This window comes from Anopheles funestus, chromosome 2RL (assembly GCF_943734845.2).
Source record: "Anopheles funestus chromosome 2RL, idAnoFuneDA-416_04, whole genome shotgun sequence".
Classification (NCBI taxonomy): Eukaryota; Metazoa; Arthropoda; class Insecta; order Diptera; family Culicidae; genus Anopheles; species Anopheles funestus.
The window spans coordinates 96,871,194-96,890,165 of record NC_064598.1 but is presented as its reverse complement, the minus strand read 5'-3'; the positions used below and the strand labels follow the sequence as shown (position 1 = coordinate 96,890,165).

General features: G+C 46.1%; 1 protein-coding gene across 14 annotated transcripts in view; it reads right to left on the bottom strand.

The window, feature by feature from the left end:
- LOC125763379 (rap1 GTPase-activating protein 1) overlaps window positions 1-18,972 on the bottom strand; it is a 156,808-nt gene that overhangs the window by 2,602 nt on the left and 135,234 nt on the right. For 12 of the 14 annotated variants that reach the window (XM_049426493.1, XM_049426497.1, XM_049426494.1 and 9 more), the window contains 2 exons: window positions 16,763-16,807; window positions 38-1,771 (listed from right to left, as the gene is read on the bottom strand). In XM_049426493.1, coding sequence (XP_049282450.1) covers window positions 38-1,771; window positions 16,763-16,807 — 1,779 coding nt within the window. The remainder of the gene's footprint in view (window positions 1-37; window positions 1,772-16,762; window positions 16,808-18,972) is intronic. The other 2 variants (XM_049426498.1, XM_049426506.1) reach the window with 1 other exon arrangement.

Here is an 18,972-nt window from a genome sequence, read left to right as displayed (position 1 = left end):
AACCCAAATCACTGATCTTGTCATCATTTATACTCACATTGACAGCTCCTCCAGGACCGCATGGCATATCCGACACGAGGCTGGAACCATCCTTGGACTTCTTCATGGAATTGTGATGTTTGCTGGTGGTATCGACACTACTCGCACCGCTACCATTGTTGGTGGGGTCCGAATTCTGGGAGCGTAACCTTGCGTTCAGCGCCTTCTTGACCGTGTCGATAAAGCGAGACCCCGTAAATCCACCCTCCGATTTGGGTGTTTCCGGTGTCGGTGATGTGGGCACTCCGCCCACACCACCAACCATATCTGCGCCGAGAAAATCGCGCGTCTTCTCCTTCAGCTCGTCGACGAGATTTTGCAACAGTGAGGACCTCGTGCGCAACTCAAGCTGCGCAAACTTGTCCGCCTTGTAGCATGCGTTTTCTGCGTTGATCAGCTTGGTGAGCAGGAATTCCTTCAACTCTGGACCTTTCTTAAAAACGGACGGTTGTGGTAGCGTTGGACCAAAGAACGGCACATCATCGCGAGCCGTCACCGATATCTTGTACCGACAGTTCGGTGTGTTTGGTTCGATCGGCTGCACCACGATGAACGCGTGCAGGAAGTGGCTCGCAATCATGGCCGGTGAGAAGGGTGTGTTTTCCTCCTGGAACACGATCGCCACGATATCGTTACCGATGTGTCGCTTGCGCTGTAGCTGCTGCGGATCGGCTTCGGTGTACGGCAAAAGTGTCGAAACGTGGAACATGATCTCACGCTCCTTGAACACATCGTACACCGCCGTGTCACCGGTGTGTCCGTTCTGGATGTCCAGTCCACCGCGGTAACCCTTATGATCACGCAGCCTGATACGCTGCCCCAGCACATCCAGGAACTCATCAAAGGCCGATGTCGTTTCACTGTTGCAAAACAGCTCCTCCTCTGTCGTCTGGCCGAAGCGCTGATACAGTACACCAAATTTGAAGTTCGTCACCAGCACGTGTTCATCGTAGCTGGCAATCAGTGCGGACGCTTTCGGGCACAGCACTGGCATGAACGTATCCACGTTGATCTGTTCGTTCAGTAGCCGTGCCATCTTGATCGGGGACGGACTACTGCCGAGACAGGACGCCGGGATCAGCTCGTGCATCGTACCAGTGCGCAGTCGCAACAATATCCGGATGTGTTCCTGGTTGGCGACGTTCTCCGACTTGATGGACAGCAGCACCGGACCAAGCTGATCGTCGTGTCCGACCAGGTTGGAGTGTTCGCGCGAGATGAAGAACCGCCGGTAGCATTTGGCGGTGTCGTCCGATTCGATCTTTCCCACGCGCCAGGTCGTATGGGCGGGAACCTCGTACGAAGCGTCATGATCCGTACCGTCCACCCAGTATCCGCCACTGTTCGGCACGACGATCATTGGATGGGGTGCCGGTTTGCTGAGCGCGTCCTCTAGCAGTCGCTGTACCGGCGGTACGGTCGAGATGATCGAGGACGACTGTGAGCTCACCGATGACTGCGACTGATACTGTGGATGCTGTTGCTGATGGTGGTGCAAACTGCCGCCACCATTGCTGTGATGCAGATGGACGCTGGAGCTGTTCGACAGCAGGTGCGGTGAGGCCGGAGTCGAGTTGGAGGTCGAGTGCGGATTCGACGACATGCTGTTCGAGTGGCGCAGTAGTGATCGCGTGTTGCCACCCATCGACTGGGGTATTTGTACGGTAAGGTTGTTTGTCGACTCATTGGCGCTGTGCGGGTTCGCGATTCGTTCATCGGCACTCCGTGTATTCTGCAAATAAAGCAAAGAAACAGCGATCGATTAAACGGTTGTCCATACGGCTTTAACCCGATGTCAAGTGTGACTCAAAGTGGTCCCTTACGATGAACGAATAGTCGTGAGATTTAGAAACCAGTTTACGCGCTATTGTGAGAAGTGTAGGTGTGTACAGGGTGGTCCTGTATTTAAATTGCAATGCATTCGCTTCGTGAAACAAGTGATCCAGTGCGAAAACTAGTTACACCACAACAAGAAGGCCACTTACTCGATCCCATTCAATATTAACTTCCAATTATTTTTATCGATTCGTTACCGATCCCCGCTATTACCGTTAATCGGGCATGCCGACATAAAATCGTGGCAAATGATCTTACGCCAACGGCGAACGTCACACCGGCCAAACTGTCAATCAAACTGGGGCCGGGTATCAGGTCTCTTCTCGGTCACTTAATAGTCTCGCTAAAGACTTCCCATCAGCAACAAACCTACGCAATGTGGAACCGGGGCTGTGATGCTGCTCCCAAAACGGACCAGCCCCGAATCGTCACGGTCGGCTTTCGAATTAGTTGCGTGAGTATATTTACTAACGTCTTCGGGTACTGTTATTACTACAAAACCGCCGCTAATAGGTTTCGCAAACAATTTGAAAACAAAAACAAAATCGTTCAAACCTACTTTACGAAAGAAGTCTTTTCGGGGAGGTTTTGTAAATTTGGCAAGATGAGTGAATCTCGAAAGCATTTCCTCACTGATGTCAGCTATTTTCTTGCCTTCTTTTTGGACGGCAGATTCAAATGACATGCACAGAAAATGGGACACAGGATGTTGACTTCTTTCTACCTAATGGCAACCAGAAGGTGAGACCGGAAGGTGCTAACTGAAACATATTATTACATCCAGCATAGCATGGGGAACTGGATCGTGCAAATTGTCATAATGTCCATCCGTCTGGACGATCATCTTAACGAGAAAATGAAACAGGAAATGCATACAAGCGCTCGCCGTCTTCTGTGTTTGCGGCCGCTGCTGTTGGAAGGCGAATATGGTGACAAATTTATGGACAGCGAACCAAATTCACCCCGCATCGCATCATAATGAAGTGTTGTATATTGCACAGAATCCCATTCTAACCGGGTCGAACAAGGGTCATAACTTCCAATGCACTCACCGACCAAGACGATGACTGCACGTTGTTGGTTCCACTTCCAGGAACCTCTTAATGAGCTGCAACAGAGTGCGTAAGGCACAGGCAATATGATACTGCAAACACTTGACTAGATGTCACGAACCCACTCTGTTCGGTGATCTTTGGCAGCGAACCAACAAACAAGCGACGTATGACGTCTTTGAAGAGAAAATCCATCGAAAGTCACGTCTTACCATCTCTGACGCTACAACGTGAGTTTCGTGTTGCGCGTTACACGGTAGTTAATTTCAATCCCTGTGTGTCCCTGAGGGTAAATTAAACTTACGTAATCCGGCTGATGGTTTCCACCCACCAGCGGGCTCGGCTATGACTAATCACAATTTTTCCTGCCTATCGTGGGTGAATTTAGGGCTTCTCGTTAGAAGCATGCAAAAACGCAAAAGCACCCACAATGGGGAGGGTAAAGAATAGTGCTCCAGAAAATCGGCTATTGCTGGATTTTCCTGTTTTTATAGCAAGAGAAGCCATTCGGATTTACGGCCCAAAAGCGGTAGTAATACTGGTCAGAAGATGTAGTGGTAGGCACGCGATTCTGACCGGTCGTTTGCGAGGTTCAAGGATTTTTGGCATACACACACACCCTGGGAAGGGATGTAACAGTTCACCCAAAACGATAAAGAAAATTATCGTGCGACAACACCGTCATCATTAGCGAACTCTTGAACTCTGTGCCTCAATATCCTTCCGCTTTTAAGGCCGTTAATCAGCTACGTAATGTCCGATAAGTGCCGGCCATGAGTTGTCGGAGCGGTGGTTCATCGATCAGCGTGTCTCTCGCTATAGCTTCTCAGAGCCCGAAAAAGAAGAGAAAAAGAGTAGCAATGATTACTGACCATTGTGAATTCCCGGACTACATTATCGACCTGGTTGGATGAAGGATGAATTATTCAGATCCGCAAGCACAAGGTAATCGCACCATGGCACCACCATGGTCCCTTCTCTGAGGTGAGTCGCCAGCCCGATTGGCGTCGCACACACACACACACAAACACTTTGGTAGAATGGTTTGAATTTTCCAGGCAAAGTATAATAATAAATCCATTAACAGAAAATACGATTGTGCCGCGGCAATGGGTGACATAAAACACAAAGTAAGCAAACCAGAACGACATCCGGCACAATGGAACGTGGAACGCGACGGTTGGCGTTTTTCAGCAAGAAAGTGGAATAACACCCAAAACAGTTCCAGAAGGAGGAAAAAAGGACACCCCGTTTAAACAAACAGTAGCTGCTATTCGTTATTACCCAAGGAACCCGATTTGAGGGAGCTGTCCATTTGGTTAGATTTTATTAGTCAGCGGTGGCGCATTTTTGTTTTTGGTCGTGATCGCGCGCTGACATTTCTGCCATGCCGTGTGGTCAATAAAGCAGAATGGAAAACCCCATGGGGCACGCCATCCGCCGATTATTATGATCGATGGAAGGATGGTAGAAACAATGGCTTACAATTTATTCCGGATTAGTGACAACGTCTAGCCTAATCTGGCACAAGTAGCTAAACGCTAGTGAAACGCAGAGATGTCAAACATTGCTTGTGACACTAATCAAATTTTAGATAATGCAGTCTGAAGGATTCCTTTCAAACCTTATCTCAAAAGCAGCCTATACTATACTACGATACCCGAATTTTCCAATATCCAAAGCTTGCATACATATCCCTAACCTTCTTGGAGTTTGACATCGCTGTTCTATCACCAGAAACTTAAAAAAAATCAAAAAGGAAACACGTTTTATACTGCATAAATACTACCTTTCGTAGTCGCATTAGTTTCGTGTCCGTGGGTTGGAAAAACGCGCCCGACCGTAACTATCTCCCAAAACGAGCTGATAGTAGTGCGCGCTTGGGACGAGAGTTTTGCAATTGTTTATGTAAATCGTATGGTTTTTTTTTGCGTGTGTTGTTGCTCCACTGCCAAACATCGTTTATAGCTGGCACGAAAGGAAAACACACCAGATTTACATGAGGAAAAGGAAAATACCTCCCTTGCAGTTAGGTCGCGCGAATCAGAAATATTCAACCACTGCTAAAAGGGGGGGTTTGTGTGTTTTACTTGTTGTATGATAAGTTTTAAACGGTGTGTGAAAATGTGCAACCATCGGTACGTTCGTCACGCTACGGTAAAGGGAAAAAATGCCACCTAGTACTCGACTGATTAGACGGGCAAGACGGCCAGGATGATGGCCACCTTAACAAAAGTGTTCAAGAAAATGAAGAGAAAATGGAACCATTTCTTGTATGCGCTTCTGGAGAGAACTTGGAAGGAAGGGCGAAAAGGGGAACAAATTAAAAGAATCGTCTCGACACTGTCTCAGGTGGTGGTAATGTTTTCTTCTTATTTGCTTTTACTGCAACCCACTTGATTTTAAATGTCCGACTGCTGATTCTTTGGGGTCCGGAACTCACCGTACCGTGGCAAGTGGTTTAAGAGAAGTAATTATAAAATCATACTCCATCCCTTTCTCACGTCATCAAGTACTTTGGGGATGGACGGGGTGAGGTTCTGCTTTCTGGACCGTGATATTGCAGGTTTTCGCATTAAATTGTCCGTTCTTGCATCGGACCTACCGACAAATATGCCTGAATATGCAGTTTCCAGCCGGACGGATCCAGCGGCTCGCGGGACCAGTGGGCCGAATCTTCCTTTCCTTCCGAAAAGAAAAGGGCCTGTATAGGGATCGCTCCTAATAAAGGGATGGCGCGTTGCGGTACCGCAATTAATCAGCAGCTAGAAGGCTAAAACGACCGACCGTACCTAGCAAAAGGAGAAGATCGTCCATGCGCGATAGCACGTGAACTCTGGTACGCAGAGGTACCCGAGAGGAAGCAGCAGCGACGTAAATTAAACCTTTTTCTTAGAGACGCTGAACCGTGACGACTGTGAAAAGGGCCAACCGACCATCGGTCATCGGGTGGGAAATATTGCAACCAAAACACAATTCCACCGATCTGCATAATCATAATTGAATGTGGGAAAAGCACCGTGGCAGCACGTCCTCGCGCGTCCAACGACCCAGAGTGCCTCGCTTCAGTCGGTACAGAAATTAATGTAGATCTTTTCTTCTGCGGTTCTCGTCTAGAAGCCTTGCATGCGTTTTTTTGTTGCTTTTGTGAGAAAAAGTTATATTTTCGCTTCGCTGAACAAAGCTGCTCGGACAAGACTTTGCGGGAAGTTTAAGGGAGTGGGAAGATATATGTTCGCTGCGTACCTCCAGCAAAACAGACGGAATGGCAAATGGACAGTCGAGCGAAATTCTAAAAGGCGAATAAACTTATCTCATCACACACACTTACTCTTTGCATTCTAAATATAGTGTTTGTGTCCAGGGGTTTGTTCTTCCTCGTGTTGCCTAACGCCTGTCGTCAGAATTGTCGTCACTGTGGCAACGAGCAAACATATACACCCTTAATACAACACGGAGTGTCCATCGTAAACAATATTTTCAAAAATAACAACCATCAAATTCGAGACGCAACGTTCGGCTCTGTTGTTACAAGGTAACCCACCCTTTGGTGGAATTGCATTTTTTTTTTTCGTTTCTCCCTTGAGTACACGGAGCGATCCCCAAACGGGGGCAACAACTCCAAAAATAAACAGCAAAACCTTCGCTGTAAAACATATGCACCAAATTTAACGGTTTGATGAAAAATGACAACCAATCGTTCTACGACCTGTGGATGCATTTTTGGGAAGGTATTGCAGCCGCAAGTCGTCAGTGCACAAAAAAATAATTCCGTTTTTTTTCACTCCACACCTGTAATGTAATAATCCTTAACAAACGATGCGTTTAAGCAGTTTGTTAATATCGACGTCTCTATGGTGCAGATGAAAGGTACAGGCGTAAAAAAGGGGCAAAAACCTGCCACAACTTTCACAAAACCGAGCGTACAGAAAAAAAACTAACTCCAAACGACTGGAAACGGAAAAAAATGTTTGATTAATGGATTCCTTCCATTTGCTTCCGTCACCGCTAGAACGTCCCTTTTTGAAGGGTTTGGGTTCGAAGCCTTGAAGTGCCTACGTTCCTTCCCGTGTGTTTTTGCCTAACGAGGCCAAACACACCGTCAAGCACCCATGTCCTTCTCTGCCTGCGCATGCATATTTATCCTTCAGCATGCATTTCTCCTTTTCTTTTATGTCTCGTCCTTGTACCCGGTGCTTCCCACACTACTACCCTTGCCATATATTCCCACTTCCGGCGACAGGAAGTCGGAGTTGTAGCGAGGAATTAATTTCTCTATTCCCACGTCCACCCGCGTCCACTTTACCCATACGGAGCACCCCTTACGGACGGATCCGTCCGTTTGAAGTGGTTTACAGGTCGGGATATTATTGCCAACATCCGGGCCATTTTTGCCACCGTACCAGCCGGGATATGGTAATAGTGGGCAAACCTTGGAGAGGGGAAAAAATTATACACAGGAGAGCCTCCGTGTACCAACGCTATCTCACCCGCTTGGCATGTCATCTTCGGCATTGAACGATTCCCATGTGCGGATGAGCCCTTGCTCTGCTGCTGCACACATTTTCCGGTCCTCAAGCAATAAACTTCCACACGAAAAAATCACGAACTCTTGTTGCCGGGGATCGTCTGGGATGGTGTTTCACACAAAACAACGTACACCACCGGTGCCCGGCAGGGTGGACGGCCTGTACGTGACCGGATTGCAGGATATAAGATCAAGCGTGTGATTCTCGACGAAAGGGCCTCGATTTGGTGATACGCGTTTCTTTCTGCAAAACTCACACGCACGAACCGAAGTGTCCGAGGAACCTGATCCGGGGGTTTAGCTTTTTGGCAAGGAATTGTGGAATCAATATTAATGCACCCGCGCATGGTAGCTTTTGTAGGGCGATTTGTTTTTTTGGTGGATTTTGGTTTATTTTAAATGAACAAAATGGTGCGAATGATGAAGATGAGGACGGTAGAAGCCTTGGTGGTTCCGGCTTTCGAAGCAGTTCTGATTCCAATTTGTTCTCCGAGTGGTAACCGAACCCTACAAATGATTAGATCATCGTTTTGCTTGTATTTTCTGTATGTAAGAAGAAGCGATAATGGGACCGGCTTCATCAGGGACTCGGCCTGGATTGTGCAGAAATTAGGTCGACCAGAGCAATTTGTTCTTTTACGTTTTTTTTTTCATTCATCCATCCAAACGTGCTTCTACAGTTTGTTGCACCATTAGAAGCACGGTACCACTTTTCCCTGCCAATGACAACCATGACAGGCAAATGAGCAGTCCCGGAGAGTTGGTCCCCCTGGTTGGCAAGAGCCAGGAGAGATGCATCGTAGAGATCGGGCTTTAGATTTATAGCACACGGCTGCATGCACGCTGCATGCCCTGGCCCGTGTTGCATACATAAAGAGCAAAACCGACACCCACAACACCCACAGCAATGCACAGCCAGAGATTCGACCATGTCTTGTTTTTTTGTTGCCCACCCCATCTGGTGAGATATTAAAATGAAAAGAAGATGAAAACGCCATAACCGACGTGCATTTGCATAAGGCAGCGAACCTTTAGCGAACCTTCCTAAAGTGAAGCATCTTAGGCAAGCTTTTTGCTACGTACGGGTAATATGGATGGGAGGAAAATTTACGAGCCTAGATCAAAATCGTACCCAACGCTATTATATGCACGACTTGGCTCGAACTAAAGCCAACTATAGCGAAACTAATTTATCATCATTTCCAACCGAAACCGAAACAATGGCAAACTAGGTTGTCGCTGGTGAAGAATTTTCCCCCTCCGAAAATGATAGTTTAGTATGTGATTAACGCTAAGGTCATTCCGGGATGGCTTTTTGCTACGGTTTAAGCCGCAAGACATCGAGCGACATCAACGCAGGGCGGGTCATCAACGAAATTTTGCATTGTTTCTCTCTCTCTCTTCATGGTGCTCTTCGACAACCGTCGTATGCAGCGACCCAAAGTCTGTCTGAGCTCAAGAAAACTGCAACACCGAATGTCGCAAGTTTCAAGCAAAAGGGGGATATAATTAAGTTATGTCAGATCGACGACTCCACCCTTGGGAAGATGAGGAGTACACTGTTCGTGGGCTAATTCTGCCCAGAAGTTTAAGACTGTTCGGTGCACCGTCATACGTGGCCCTGAACACGGACATAGTACCAACAAACACCGTAAAGGTGCTGTGTTTCTTTGGTTTTCTTGTACGTTGCCGTGGTTGTGGTGTAAACGCAACATGGCCAACGAAGCGTGCTTCCTTCGGGGTGGCGGCTGTCGTTAATCATCGTCGTTGGATGTCGTGTTTGAAGCGCGTACTCCCAGAGAAGTACGTCCGTGGTTGCGGTAGTGGAGGGCATATCAGCAGGTCGTCGTCATCCACGATCGGTGATCGGCAATACGTCCTCCTGACCGATGAGTGTGTTTACCGCTGGATGCTTATTTATTACATTTGTCATCTTTTCAATCTACGACAGGGTGATGACTCCCTATGTATTCTCGAGTTAGAAAACTGTTTCTTTTCTACAATCGCGTTTCTTCGCCATATATAGCAGAGCGGACGAGTGAAATGTTTTATCATCCTAGAAGACAGATCCTTATATATCCACTATAAATTATGTATATCATGTACTATCATGTACTGTATCTAAGTGATGTATTAAGGGATGTAGAAATGGTCTTGCGCCACAGTGTTCGGTCTAGTGCACCGAAAGTCATGGTTCAAATCTTATCTGGACCCGACGGTCTTTTGTAAGTATAAATACATAAAGTAGGTACGCGCATTTTATTCTACTTTAAAATAGCATAAGTAAACAGAATTAATATCAATAAGTTATTAACTATTTTCAACAATCTTTCACTATGGAGCGTATCCACTCATATACGTTCAGGATGTTTTAATAAACTCAAGAGTGGGAACTCTTCCCTCAAAATCCAAGGGGAATGGTCATAATCATGGTCACATGTATAAGTAAAACACCACTTCAATGGCAAATTTACGATCGCTTTTCGCCGCTGGCCAGCGTTGTCCGGTGCTTACATAAAAGCCTACGGTGAACTTGAACGCATCGAACCGGAGCGGGCTTGGACGCTCGAAGAAGTGGAAACGGAAAATCGAAGTTCTCGTTTTCCGTTGCGTTGCGTTTCCAGCCGTTTTTGTTGTTGTTTGTTTTGTTTTGGTTGTTGCTACACCGCCCCAAACAGACACAGTTCCTTGTGCACAAAACGTGGCCACATAAATTTGTCTACTTTTCCTGTAGCTAAAGTTCGGCTTTGGGAAGTTTGTTAGCGTAAAAAAAACAAAAAAACAGGGAAATTATCAACAAGCACAGCAAACTGCAGTAGAGCACTTGCAGCCAGCAGAGGAGGAGAAGGAGCAGAAGAAAGGAGAAAGCGCATACAGTTTTTCCGGTTTGTCTGGAAAAGGGGAAAAAAGAGCCTCGTCTACGTTGGGCATAAGTTTATTTTCAACCGCGTAACTTAAACACATGCACCACAAAGCAGTGATGAATTTTCTAAAGGTAAACAAAACAAAATGTACAGGAAAAAAAAGATCCTACAAAATGGTCACAACTTTCGGGAGGCTTTCATTGAAAGCACAAACCCTGTACCGATTGCAGGGCGCATCGTTACGGTAAAACAGGAAGAGTACGTGTTGCGCAATGTCTTTGCCACAGAAGAACAAATGGAGAATATTCCTAACGAGACAGGAACGTACACAAAGCCTGATAGTTGGGAAGGAGTTTTAGGGAAACATTTTCACTTGCCACAGCACACTGCTGCCGGGAAGCACTTGAAGAGGAAAGGTTGTGGTTGCGCTTGATGCACACATCCGCTTACGGAGTTCCACGGTCTCTTCAGTGGATTACACAAAAACCGCAGCTTGTATTCCAGTCGGGAGGAACTCGTAACAGGGGCTTCCTCCTTTTGCTAAACGGATTCGACTCCTTTCCCGTAACGTGTGGTTGGACGAAATGTCCCCGTTTTGCGCTTGTTTGTAGATCCTTGTTTAGTTCTCACACACGTTTGCAACGAGAGTAAGGTCTAGCGACGCCTCGATGCGTTGACATTGATACGGTGTGACAGTGGCTTGGTGTGAACGGAAGGGTCGACTCGATGCATCCGCTCATCGTTCGCTTTATCAACGTGTCAACAAAGGCGATTGATTTATTGATGCATGCAGAATACACGACCGAGGATAACAGTCGGCGTAGCCGGTTCTTACACCTATCACGCCCATATGTTTTGTCGTGTTTCCTTTTCGATGTTCCCTCAGCAAGGGTGCGGATACGAAGAAGTTCTCACTCGCCGCGGCCCAGCACGGGTATGTAAACATTTTACATCGAAACCGTGGTTACACACGTTAGACAAACAATTGGCATGGTTCCAGCCGGGTGGCATCCCATCAGTTATAGTAACTTGACGACCGGGGGTGTCAGAGTGATATGGAAAACACCCCCCTGAAGGGTACGGGTTTTTTTATATTAAACCAAAAACCACGACTCTCCCCGATGACGACACATCCAAATCGTCCGCCACCTCGGCGGGACGTCATATTGTGGCCACCGGCATATTGGCGCTTTCCCATTTTCCGCTAAATTAACGTGACACAGTTGCGGCCACAGCGTGATGCTCCGATTACCGTGCGTCGATCAGACATGATCGACAGGGTCCTCCCTTTAACACTCGAACGTGTGAGGAGATACTGTACAAAACCTCCAATCAAACCAAAAAAAACGCTCTATTTCGGGCAGGGGTTTGATGATGGACACGTTTCAGAAATTTCCCCATTTTTATACCACATCGTGTGGGAGCATGGGGGCCCTTTAGCGGGTAGATAGTGTCTACCCTTCAGGAACTCAGGTTTATTGACTCGGTACGAAAGGAGTGTACACACCTTACCACCCCATGGTTTTCGTTATTCACACCCGCTTACCGTGTTTGATATACTTTCCATTTTCTATAAATAACACGAAAAGATCGCTCCGTTCGGTGTCTTCCCGTGAGGACCTCTGAGTGAGTGAGCTTGCCTTCTTTTTTCTTCTCCCGCTTTTCGCCACTACCTTCGGTCGGTGTCTTTACCCCCGTACGCCTGTTTGATGTCCGGTTTGGCAATGGGCACACCAACTGCCGAACAGCTGTGATAATGGAAGAACGATGCTATAATTTTCTCCATTTTCCTTTGGAGACACACATTTTCTCCGCCGCATTTTCCAAATTGCACTTTATGACACACTGAGCAACTTTCCTAGCCAGGGTGTTTGTGGACAGTTATTTTTATGATTCGGAAGCAACAAAATTTAAAACAAACTGATGGCATCATTAGTGTTGGGGGTTCGTGTTCTTCGCATGCAAATAGTTACCCGTGAGAGGGTGAGAAGAGGAAAGAAAAAGCGAGTTGCTTCATCGTCACAGTAGCAGACAAAATATCCCCTTTACCTTACGAGGACCATCACATCAAGATGATGGATTAATGGCGGCAACATTCAAACACACCCGCAGGAGACAAGCGTGGACCTAACCGTGGGCTGCCGTTTTTACACGCGTGTTACTATCGGCCACCGATCGGCCCTTTTTGGTTGGCTGGGCGGTGTGATTGATTACGAACCACATTTCATCATCATCATCGGTGTTTTGTGTCTGTGTGTGCATCCTCGGATATCCCACCCCCTAACACCCCCCTTTGTGGGGGGTGAGCGACTACCAGAGGGAGTTTTTCGAGTGGTTCCACACGGTAGGAATCGGTTAAAACTCATATCACCATCGTTTCAGCTGCTCCATTAGTGAGTAGTGGACCATATGTCAACGGTTGTCCAACGGGTCGGGGTTGGGTGGTTCATCATCATCGTTAAAAATAAAACAGAAGGAGTCGTATCTCAACTCTCAGACCACCCTCATACATAGATTATAGGGAGAAAGAGTCAAACAACAAACCCAAATGTGATAAGTTCCAATGTTTTTTTTTTTAAATTATTGTTCTCCTCTTGCTTAGTACCCCTTATCACTCGCTGTTGTCAACTAAAAATTCTCTTTTTCTGATGGCTTTTGTTGGTCACATTTTGCCTACGGAAGTGTTCTTTTGATATTGCAAAAATGAATACGAATAAATAATTCATCTATTTTTTTGCCTCCAATCCCAAGAACTAAGGGCAATACATTTTGATAACCTCGGGCATGTAAAAGAACAACGTCAAACGACATTAGTCGAGAATTTATCAAGCTTAGACGCCACCCAAAACAAAAAAGCAAACCATCTGGTTCGAAAAATCGGAAGTCGGTGCGATGTTTTGATTGCCGCAAAAGTGAACTTTTCTTAACCATATGTCACGGTGCACACGGTGAAGTAGCATTGGTTGCCGCATCCGAAAAGGCGAAGGTCACAATCCCTGATAGGTTGCATTACTCACAATTGCTTACCACACATCGCTACACATTATAAGTTCATTAGTGGGAGGTTGTACGGTTTCTTGATTAGAAGCTGACATCATCAGCGCGTAGGAACTCTACATGAGTGAGTGCACCTATCGAAAGGGTCATTAGTGAGGTAAGTAGTGGGTTTGACTTGAATTACTTAACTACCCCGATAAGCACTCCATCAAGACTTCCTCCGTTCGAGGTTGACAAAAATTAACCATAAAACAGAGACACCAAGAACCTTCTGGTTCTGGAAGGTGTTGTTGGACTCCGAGTACTATTATATCCTGAAGAACTATTGCCGACGGAGGTTAAGGCGACAAACCCAGCCGAAGGTTTCCTTATCACACCTGTAACTAATCGTTACAGAACGGTGGGAGTTCTGGGAGAGTTGACAGTAACGAAAAGAAGGGTCATCAATGACAAGTGATGTTTTTTTTTCTTTTTTGTGGTATGTTTGAATTCTACCCTTCCGGGGGGGGGGACGGTTGTACAGAAACCATCGTTCATTGTTCCCGTTATGATGACGCCTGTCAACCTTTACTTGTGCGGATGTTTCACACCGGTTGAATCGATTTTTTGACCGTAAGCCAAGGCCAAAAATGGGTGTCCAAAAGAGAGGAGGGTGTTTTTTTGTTGTTGGTGGATGCTCGTTAAAGTCATTTGCGGTCGTCAACATTACGTAATGTAACTATAATTACACCAACACACACCAATCCAGGTCCGGTGACGATGTTTCAATGCTTTTCCATGTTCTCCGCTGGTGACGATGATGTTTATGATGATGGTCATGATTGGTAGGTATGCTTCTCCAAACCGTAGAAACACTTTCACAACTAATTGGAAACCCATACCGGTTGGTACCCACATCAAACACATCACACCACTGCACCGTTTGCATCGTTTGTTTGGACATCTCCTTCAAAACTAGACCGCGCTATTCCATCCGCGTGAGGGCTACCGTGATGAAGCACGGAGTGGCCATTGTTTGTTTGAGTTGCAATTAGCGACACGGGCGGGCCACCGGGTCTGCTACCGGTTCCCCAAACCAAGGAGGATATGCTTTTTCATGACAATGTGTTACACATACGCCACAAAACGACAACGAGCGTCAACCGGTGCCGGGCTTTCCCCCCCAAGCGGTGTGAAATGGTCGCCGATTAGTTGATGATGGTGCCGCTCGGTGGCGCTATTTTTAGACAAAAGAAGTGCAACATTCATATCACCTCGACAAGGAAAGGTATGGTGAAAAATGAAAAACTAAAAACAAAAAAAAAGATGATGCCCGCGTGAAACGAATTTAATTGTTTCCAGGCATTCGCATGCAATGTTTTGGTTTGCGAGCTCCTTTCTCCAATGTGTTTGCCACCGAGCGCTAGCGCTGATCGAGCTGCAGAGTCGTGTTTCCCATAGTGCACACACCCATCACAACACAATGGAAAGTTTGCACCCTGCACCCTGTCTCTACGGCGGCGCAAAGGATGTATATGGCGAACAGTATTTAGCTCATCGATCCATTATGCTTTATTGCAGGTGATGCCACCACTAGGTGAAGATACACACACATACACCTTCCTCTCCCTTTAGTAGCCATCATAACCATCATCATTAACCGATCAAAAGCAGTGCTGCGAACATATTCACCCCCCCCCCCCCCCCCAACAAACCCGGGGGGGTGTACACCCCTTCCGCACCACTCATTAGGAGCACACATAATTAAGGGTGCGTTTATTTTTCCATATATGCACTACACGGCCACTTATGCCACATCCTCCGCCCACTATCACCCCTCGAACCCCCCCCCCCCCCCCCCCCGGCGGGGAGGGAGATTATGTAAAGGAAAAAGCTTTACAGTGGTTCATCTTCCTTTACTACCTTTACTCACTGCAGCAGACCGGGAGCCGATCACTTTCGGGCTCAGAGTGCAGTTGCGTGAAGCGATCCGTACATTTGTAACATCGCGTTATCACGTGCAGAAAACCCTGAGAGAAATGTGGTTGCATTTTTTTTTCGTTGCCCTCCCTGCACAGTGTGTCGTATCGTTTCATTTTCATTTGCTCCCAGTGAACTATTGCACCATTATCGCGTGCACCGAGAGCTTGCATGCATGCATGGGTAGAGTGTGATGCACCCGCCCCATTCAAAACTGTCTCAGTCCCATCTACGTCGCATCATTCTCAGCGCGGGTTCTCATCTCCACGCCGTGTAATTGCAAAATTGTGATGCATTTAGATGCGCAAGAAGGCACAGAAAAAGACCCCATTTTACCAACTCTTCTTCTCCAGGAGATACATTCGCACAGTACAATGCGGTTATTACGCGAAATGTGGGGCGGTTCTGGGCTTTTTTTTCTCTCTCCAAGTAGTTAAAGCTTTTAAATGACTTTTGCTCTTAAACTTTTTAATGAATGTTGTGTGCAATTTATTTTTTTCCCTTCTAGAAAACGAACAGAACGCTTATAAATAGTAACAATTTAACTCAGTTACTGACGATACTATTTCCGCAATTTTTGCTAGGAGGGCAAACAAGATGGCGCTGGGAAAACTATTTCCAAAATATGTAATTCTTTTACCGTCAAACCACATGTAGTGGTTGGAAAACTGCCAAACTCACATTTGCTGAGAGTTTCGTGACTTTAAGGGATGAGGGAGGAAAAAAGACAAAAAAAAGAAAAAAAAACAACATGTCCGCTTTGCCAGAGAAACAAAAGTCACGTACTGAGTGCCCAGAGTTCTAACATGACCAAGAACGACATTGTCCGCCTGAGAAAAAAAAATCCACCAGCCTGTACAGCACCGAACCTGACAGAAGTGCATTTCGCTGTCACAAAACTTATTGCCTCGTGTTTTTTTTTTACTATCAATTCGGTTGTTCGAGGTAAGATGAAACGGTGGTCGAAAAACTGATTTTGAAATTGAATTTGCTCTTCCAGATCCAATTTCGGCACTTTTCGACCACACAAAGTACAGTGCAAGGGACACAAATATTTTGTGTTCCATTCTACCCGGAAGTTGAAAACTGGTAAAAACAAAATTTATTGCACCGAAGCATAAAAATACACGATTACAGAGCTAGAGATGAATTGTTTTATTCATTGGAAAACAAAACTTAGTTTTGTGTTTTTATTTTTGTAGCACACAGAAAATGGTATGGCCAATTCCGGGACATGCATTGTATACGGTGGAAAAAGCTGTTGCATAAATTAAGGGACCATAATGCCATAATGCATTACTCCTTTCAGCAACGTGGGGGGAGACAGAGGTTGGGACACCTCCGTGTATGACAAAGGAGCGGGTTGATGAGACGATGGCCACGTTATACAAGAATATTTCCTGCAGTGGAACATGGCCTCCTCGTGCTACCTGTTCCGCGGTACAATTCAGTTCGTTGTATGGCGGGTGGGGGGAAAAGCTACTTACAATGCAAACCATTCGAGTTTTTGTGCCCGTGCTCACGGTACGCACCTGTAACGAAAAAGGAGAAAAAAAAGACGAGGCTTGTTTTAGTACACGACATCGTAAAGGAACTTGCTTCACTTTCTATCATCGACTGCCGCTAACATTTCGGGGAAAGGGGTGTGTTTTTTAGGAAAGAGCATTAATTTCATGTAACCCGAATGTTCGTACCGATGTTTCCACAGTAGCAGAAGAGTTTCACCGCCAGAAAATACAAACTCTTCCTATTAATACGGTAGTCACTAACCGGGGATGATGATTTTTTTTTTTGAGGTAGGGGAGGCTAAGTATATTTGTAGTTTTTTCTTTCAAATTTAATCTTTTAGTTCATGCACGAAAAATTTAATTAGCCTACTTTCGGGCGGAAACCGCGCTCAAACTACACACTCACACCGTGAGCAAGGGGGGTAATTTTCGAATTTAACGTAAAAGTAAATGCATCTCTCACTTTCTTCGACTCATCAAACCGAGGATCTAAATCGTGTGGCAAAATTACTCATCATTTCCCTGCTCTCCTATTGCTTTCCGCTGGCAACTAACGAAAGCCTTTGCTCTGTCTGAATGTCTGATCTGATGGGTCGGGATGTAAAACACACAGAGAGACGTGTAAAATTGAGGCAAAACTAATCACGTACCGTGGGGCGTCTGAAATTGGGACCGCCCCCCCCCCCACCCCCCCCCCCCTCCAAAAACGTGGGGAAAGCGAAGGTTTGGTTAAAACAACACCCCAAAAAGACGCAACACAAATTTTAGCATTGGAGATCCATGCATGCATCTTGACCGGGTTTTTGCGGGGAAATTGATTTCCCATTCCTTTAAACGGTGTCAGCCTGTGGCAGAAGCAGCACGGAAAACTGGACCAGATCCCATTTAAGTTTGGTGGGATGAAAAGGGGTGGAGGTTTGGGGGAGAAAAGGTGGAGAAGGGTTTTTGGTTTTAAACCAACCCCGACCTAGCTTTTGTTGACATAGTTCTCTAGATAGATCGAATTTTCCATTCGTCCATTTTCTAATGGATCGAACAACCACATCGCTCTCTGAAGGGTTCGATTTTATTGTTTGTTTTGCGTGAAGCAATTTGCAAAAGAAGCATTTTATGGTGATTTCACCCCAGCACAGTTGCTTCACAAAAGCAACCAAAAGATGAGCTGCACATTTGCATCATGGACGGTCCCCCGCCCCGATCAGCGTTCATCAGCGGAAAGTTTCACAGCTTTTAATTAGAGGCTGGGCCGCGGTGTTGTTCTTGGCCACTGTGTAGCGTCCGTGTGCTTTTTTTTTCTTTTGCTGATGATGCATTATTTTGCTGTTGTGCAAAACTCTAACTCACGCTGCCGCGCATTGCCATTCGTTTTAAAGTGCAATGTTCATTTGGATGCCATTGTGTTGTGGACCGATGCGCCAAACGCGGGCGAAAAGTTGTTTTCATTGAAGAGAAAAAAAGGGAGGATTTTGATGATTGATTTTTCCGATGATTGACCAATAAGAAGAAGAGGAAAAAAACAATGTGAATATGCACAACTATTTTTGTGTGCAACCTCACCAAATCTCTCGCTTTTTCCCTTACTTTTCCGCCAATGTTTACATTTGCGCATTGCGCTGGAAAGAAGGCAGCAAAACCCCGAATCAACGTGATAGATTTGTTTGTTGCTCCCCTCTCCCTCCCGAAAAACTGAGAGTAGTGGCCGAAAAATGGAAAGCGATTTTAGCTTAAATCACTGAAATCGTTTTTCGATGGGTTGATTGATTCGTTTGCTAGACGAAGGTCAGAAGGGCTGAGGTTTGGGCTGACACAAGTGAAAAGGAAAGCGAACAATTCGTGTGACATCATACAACTGCTGCATACAGCTATCGAGGGAGGAGTGTATGTTTCATGCCATTTTCACTATTCGATCAATCGGGATGGTGTGTAGTGGCGTTACCAGCACGTTACACACGAGCTCGTGATGATGGCATAAACCGTGCCCATCCTCCGATTAAACTCCATTTGAATTGCTGAACGATTTCTCCCGCACTCGCGCTGGAATCGTGAGAATGGTAATGGTCGCAGATGACACAACGATGACATGAGGACAGTGGGACATGAAGGGATGAACGAGTTAATTGCCCACGGAGTCCATACGCCTATCGCAGTACGCCAACATGCCAACGTCCACATGCAGAAGCGCATACGAA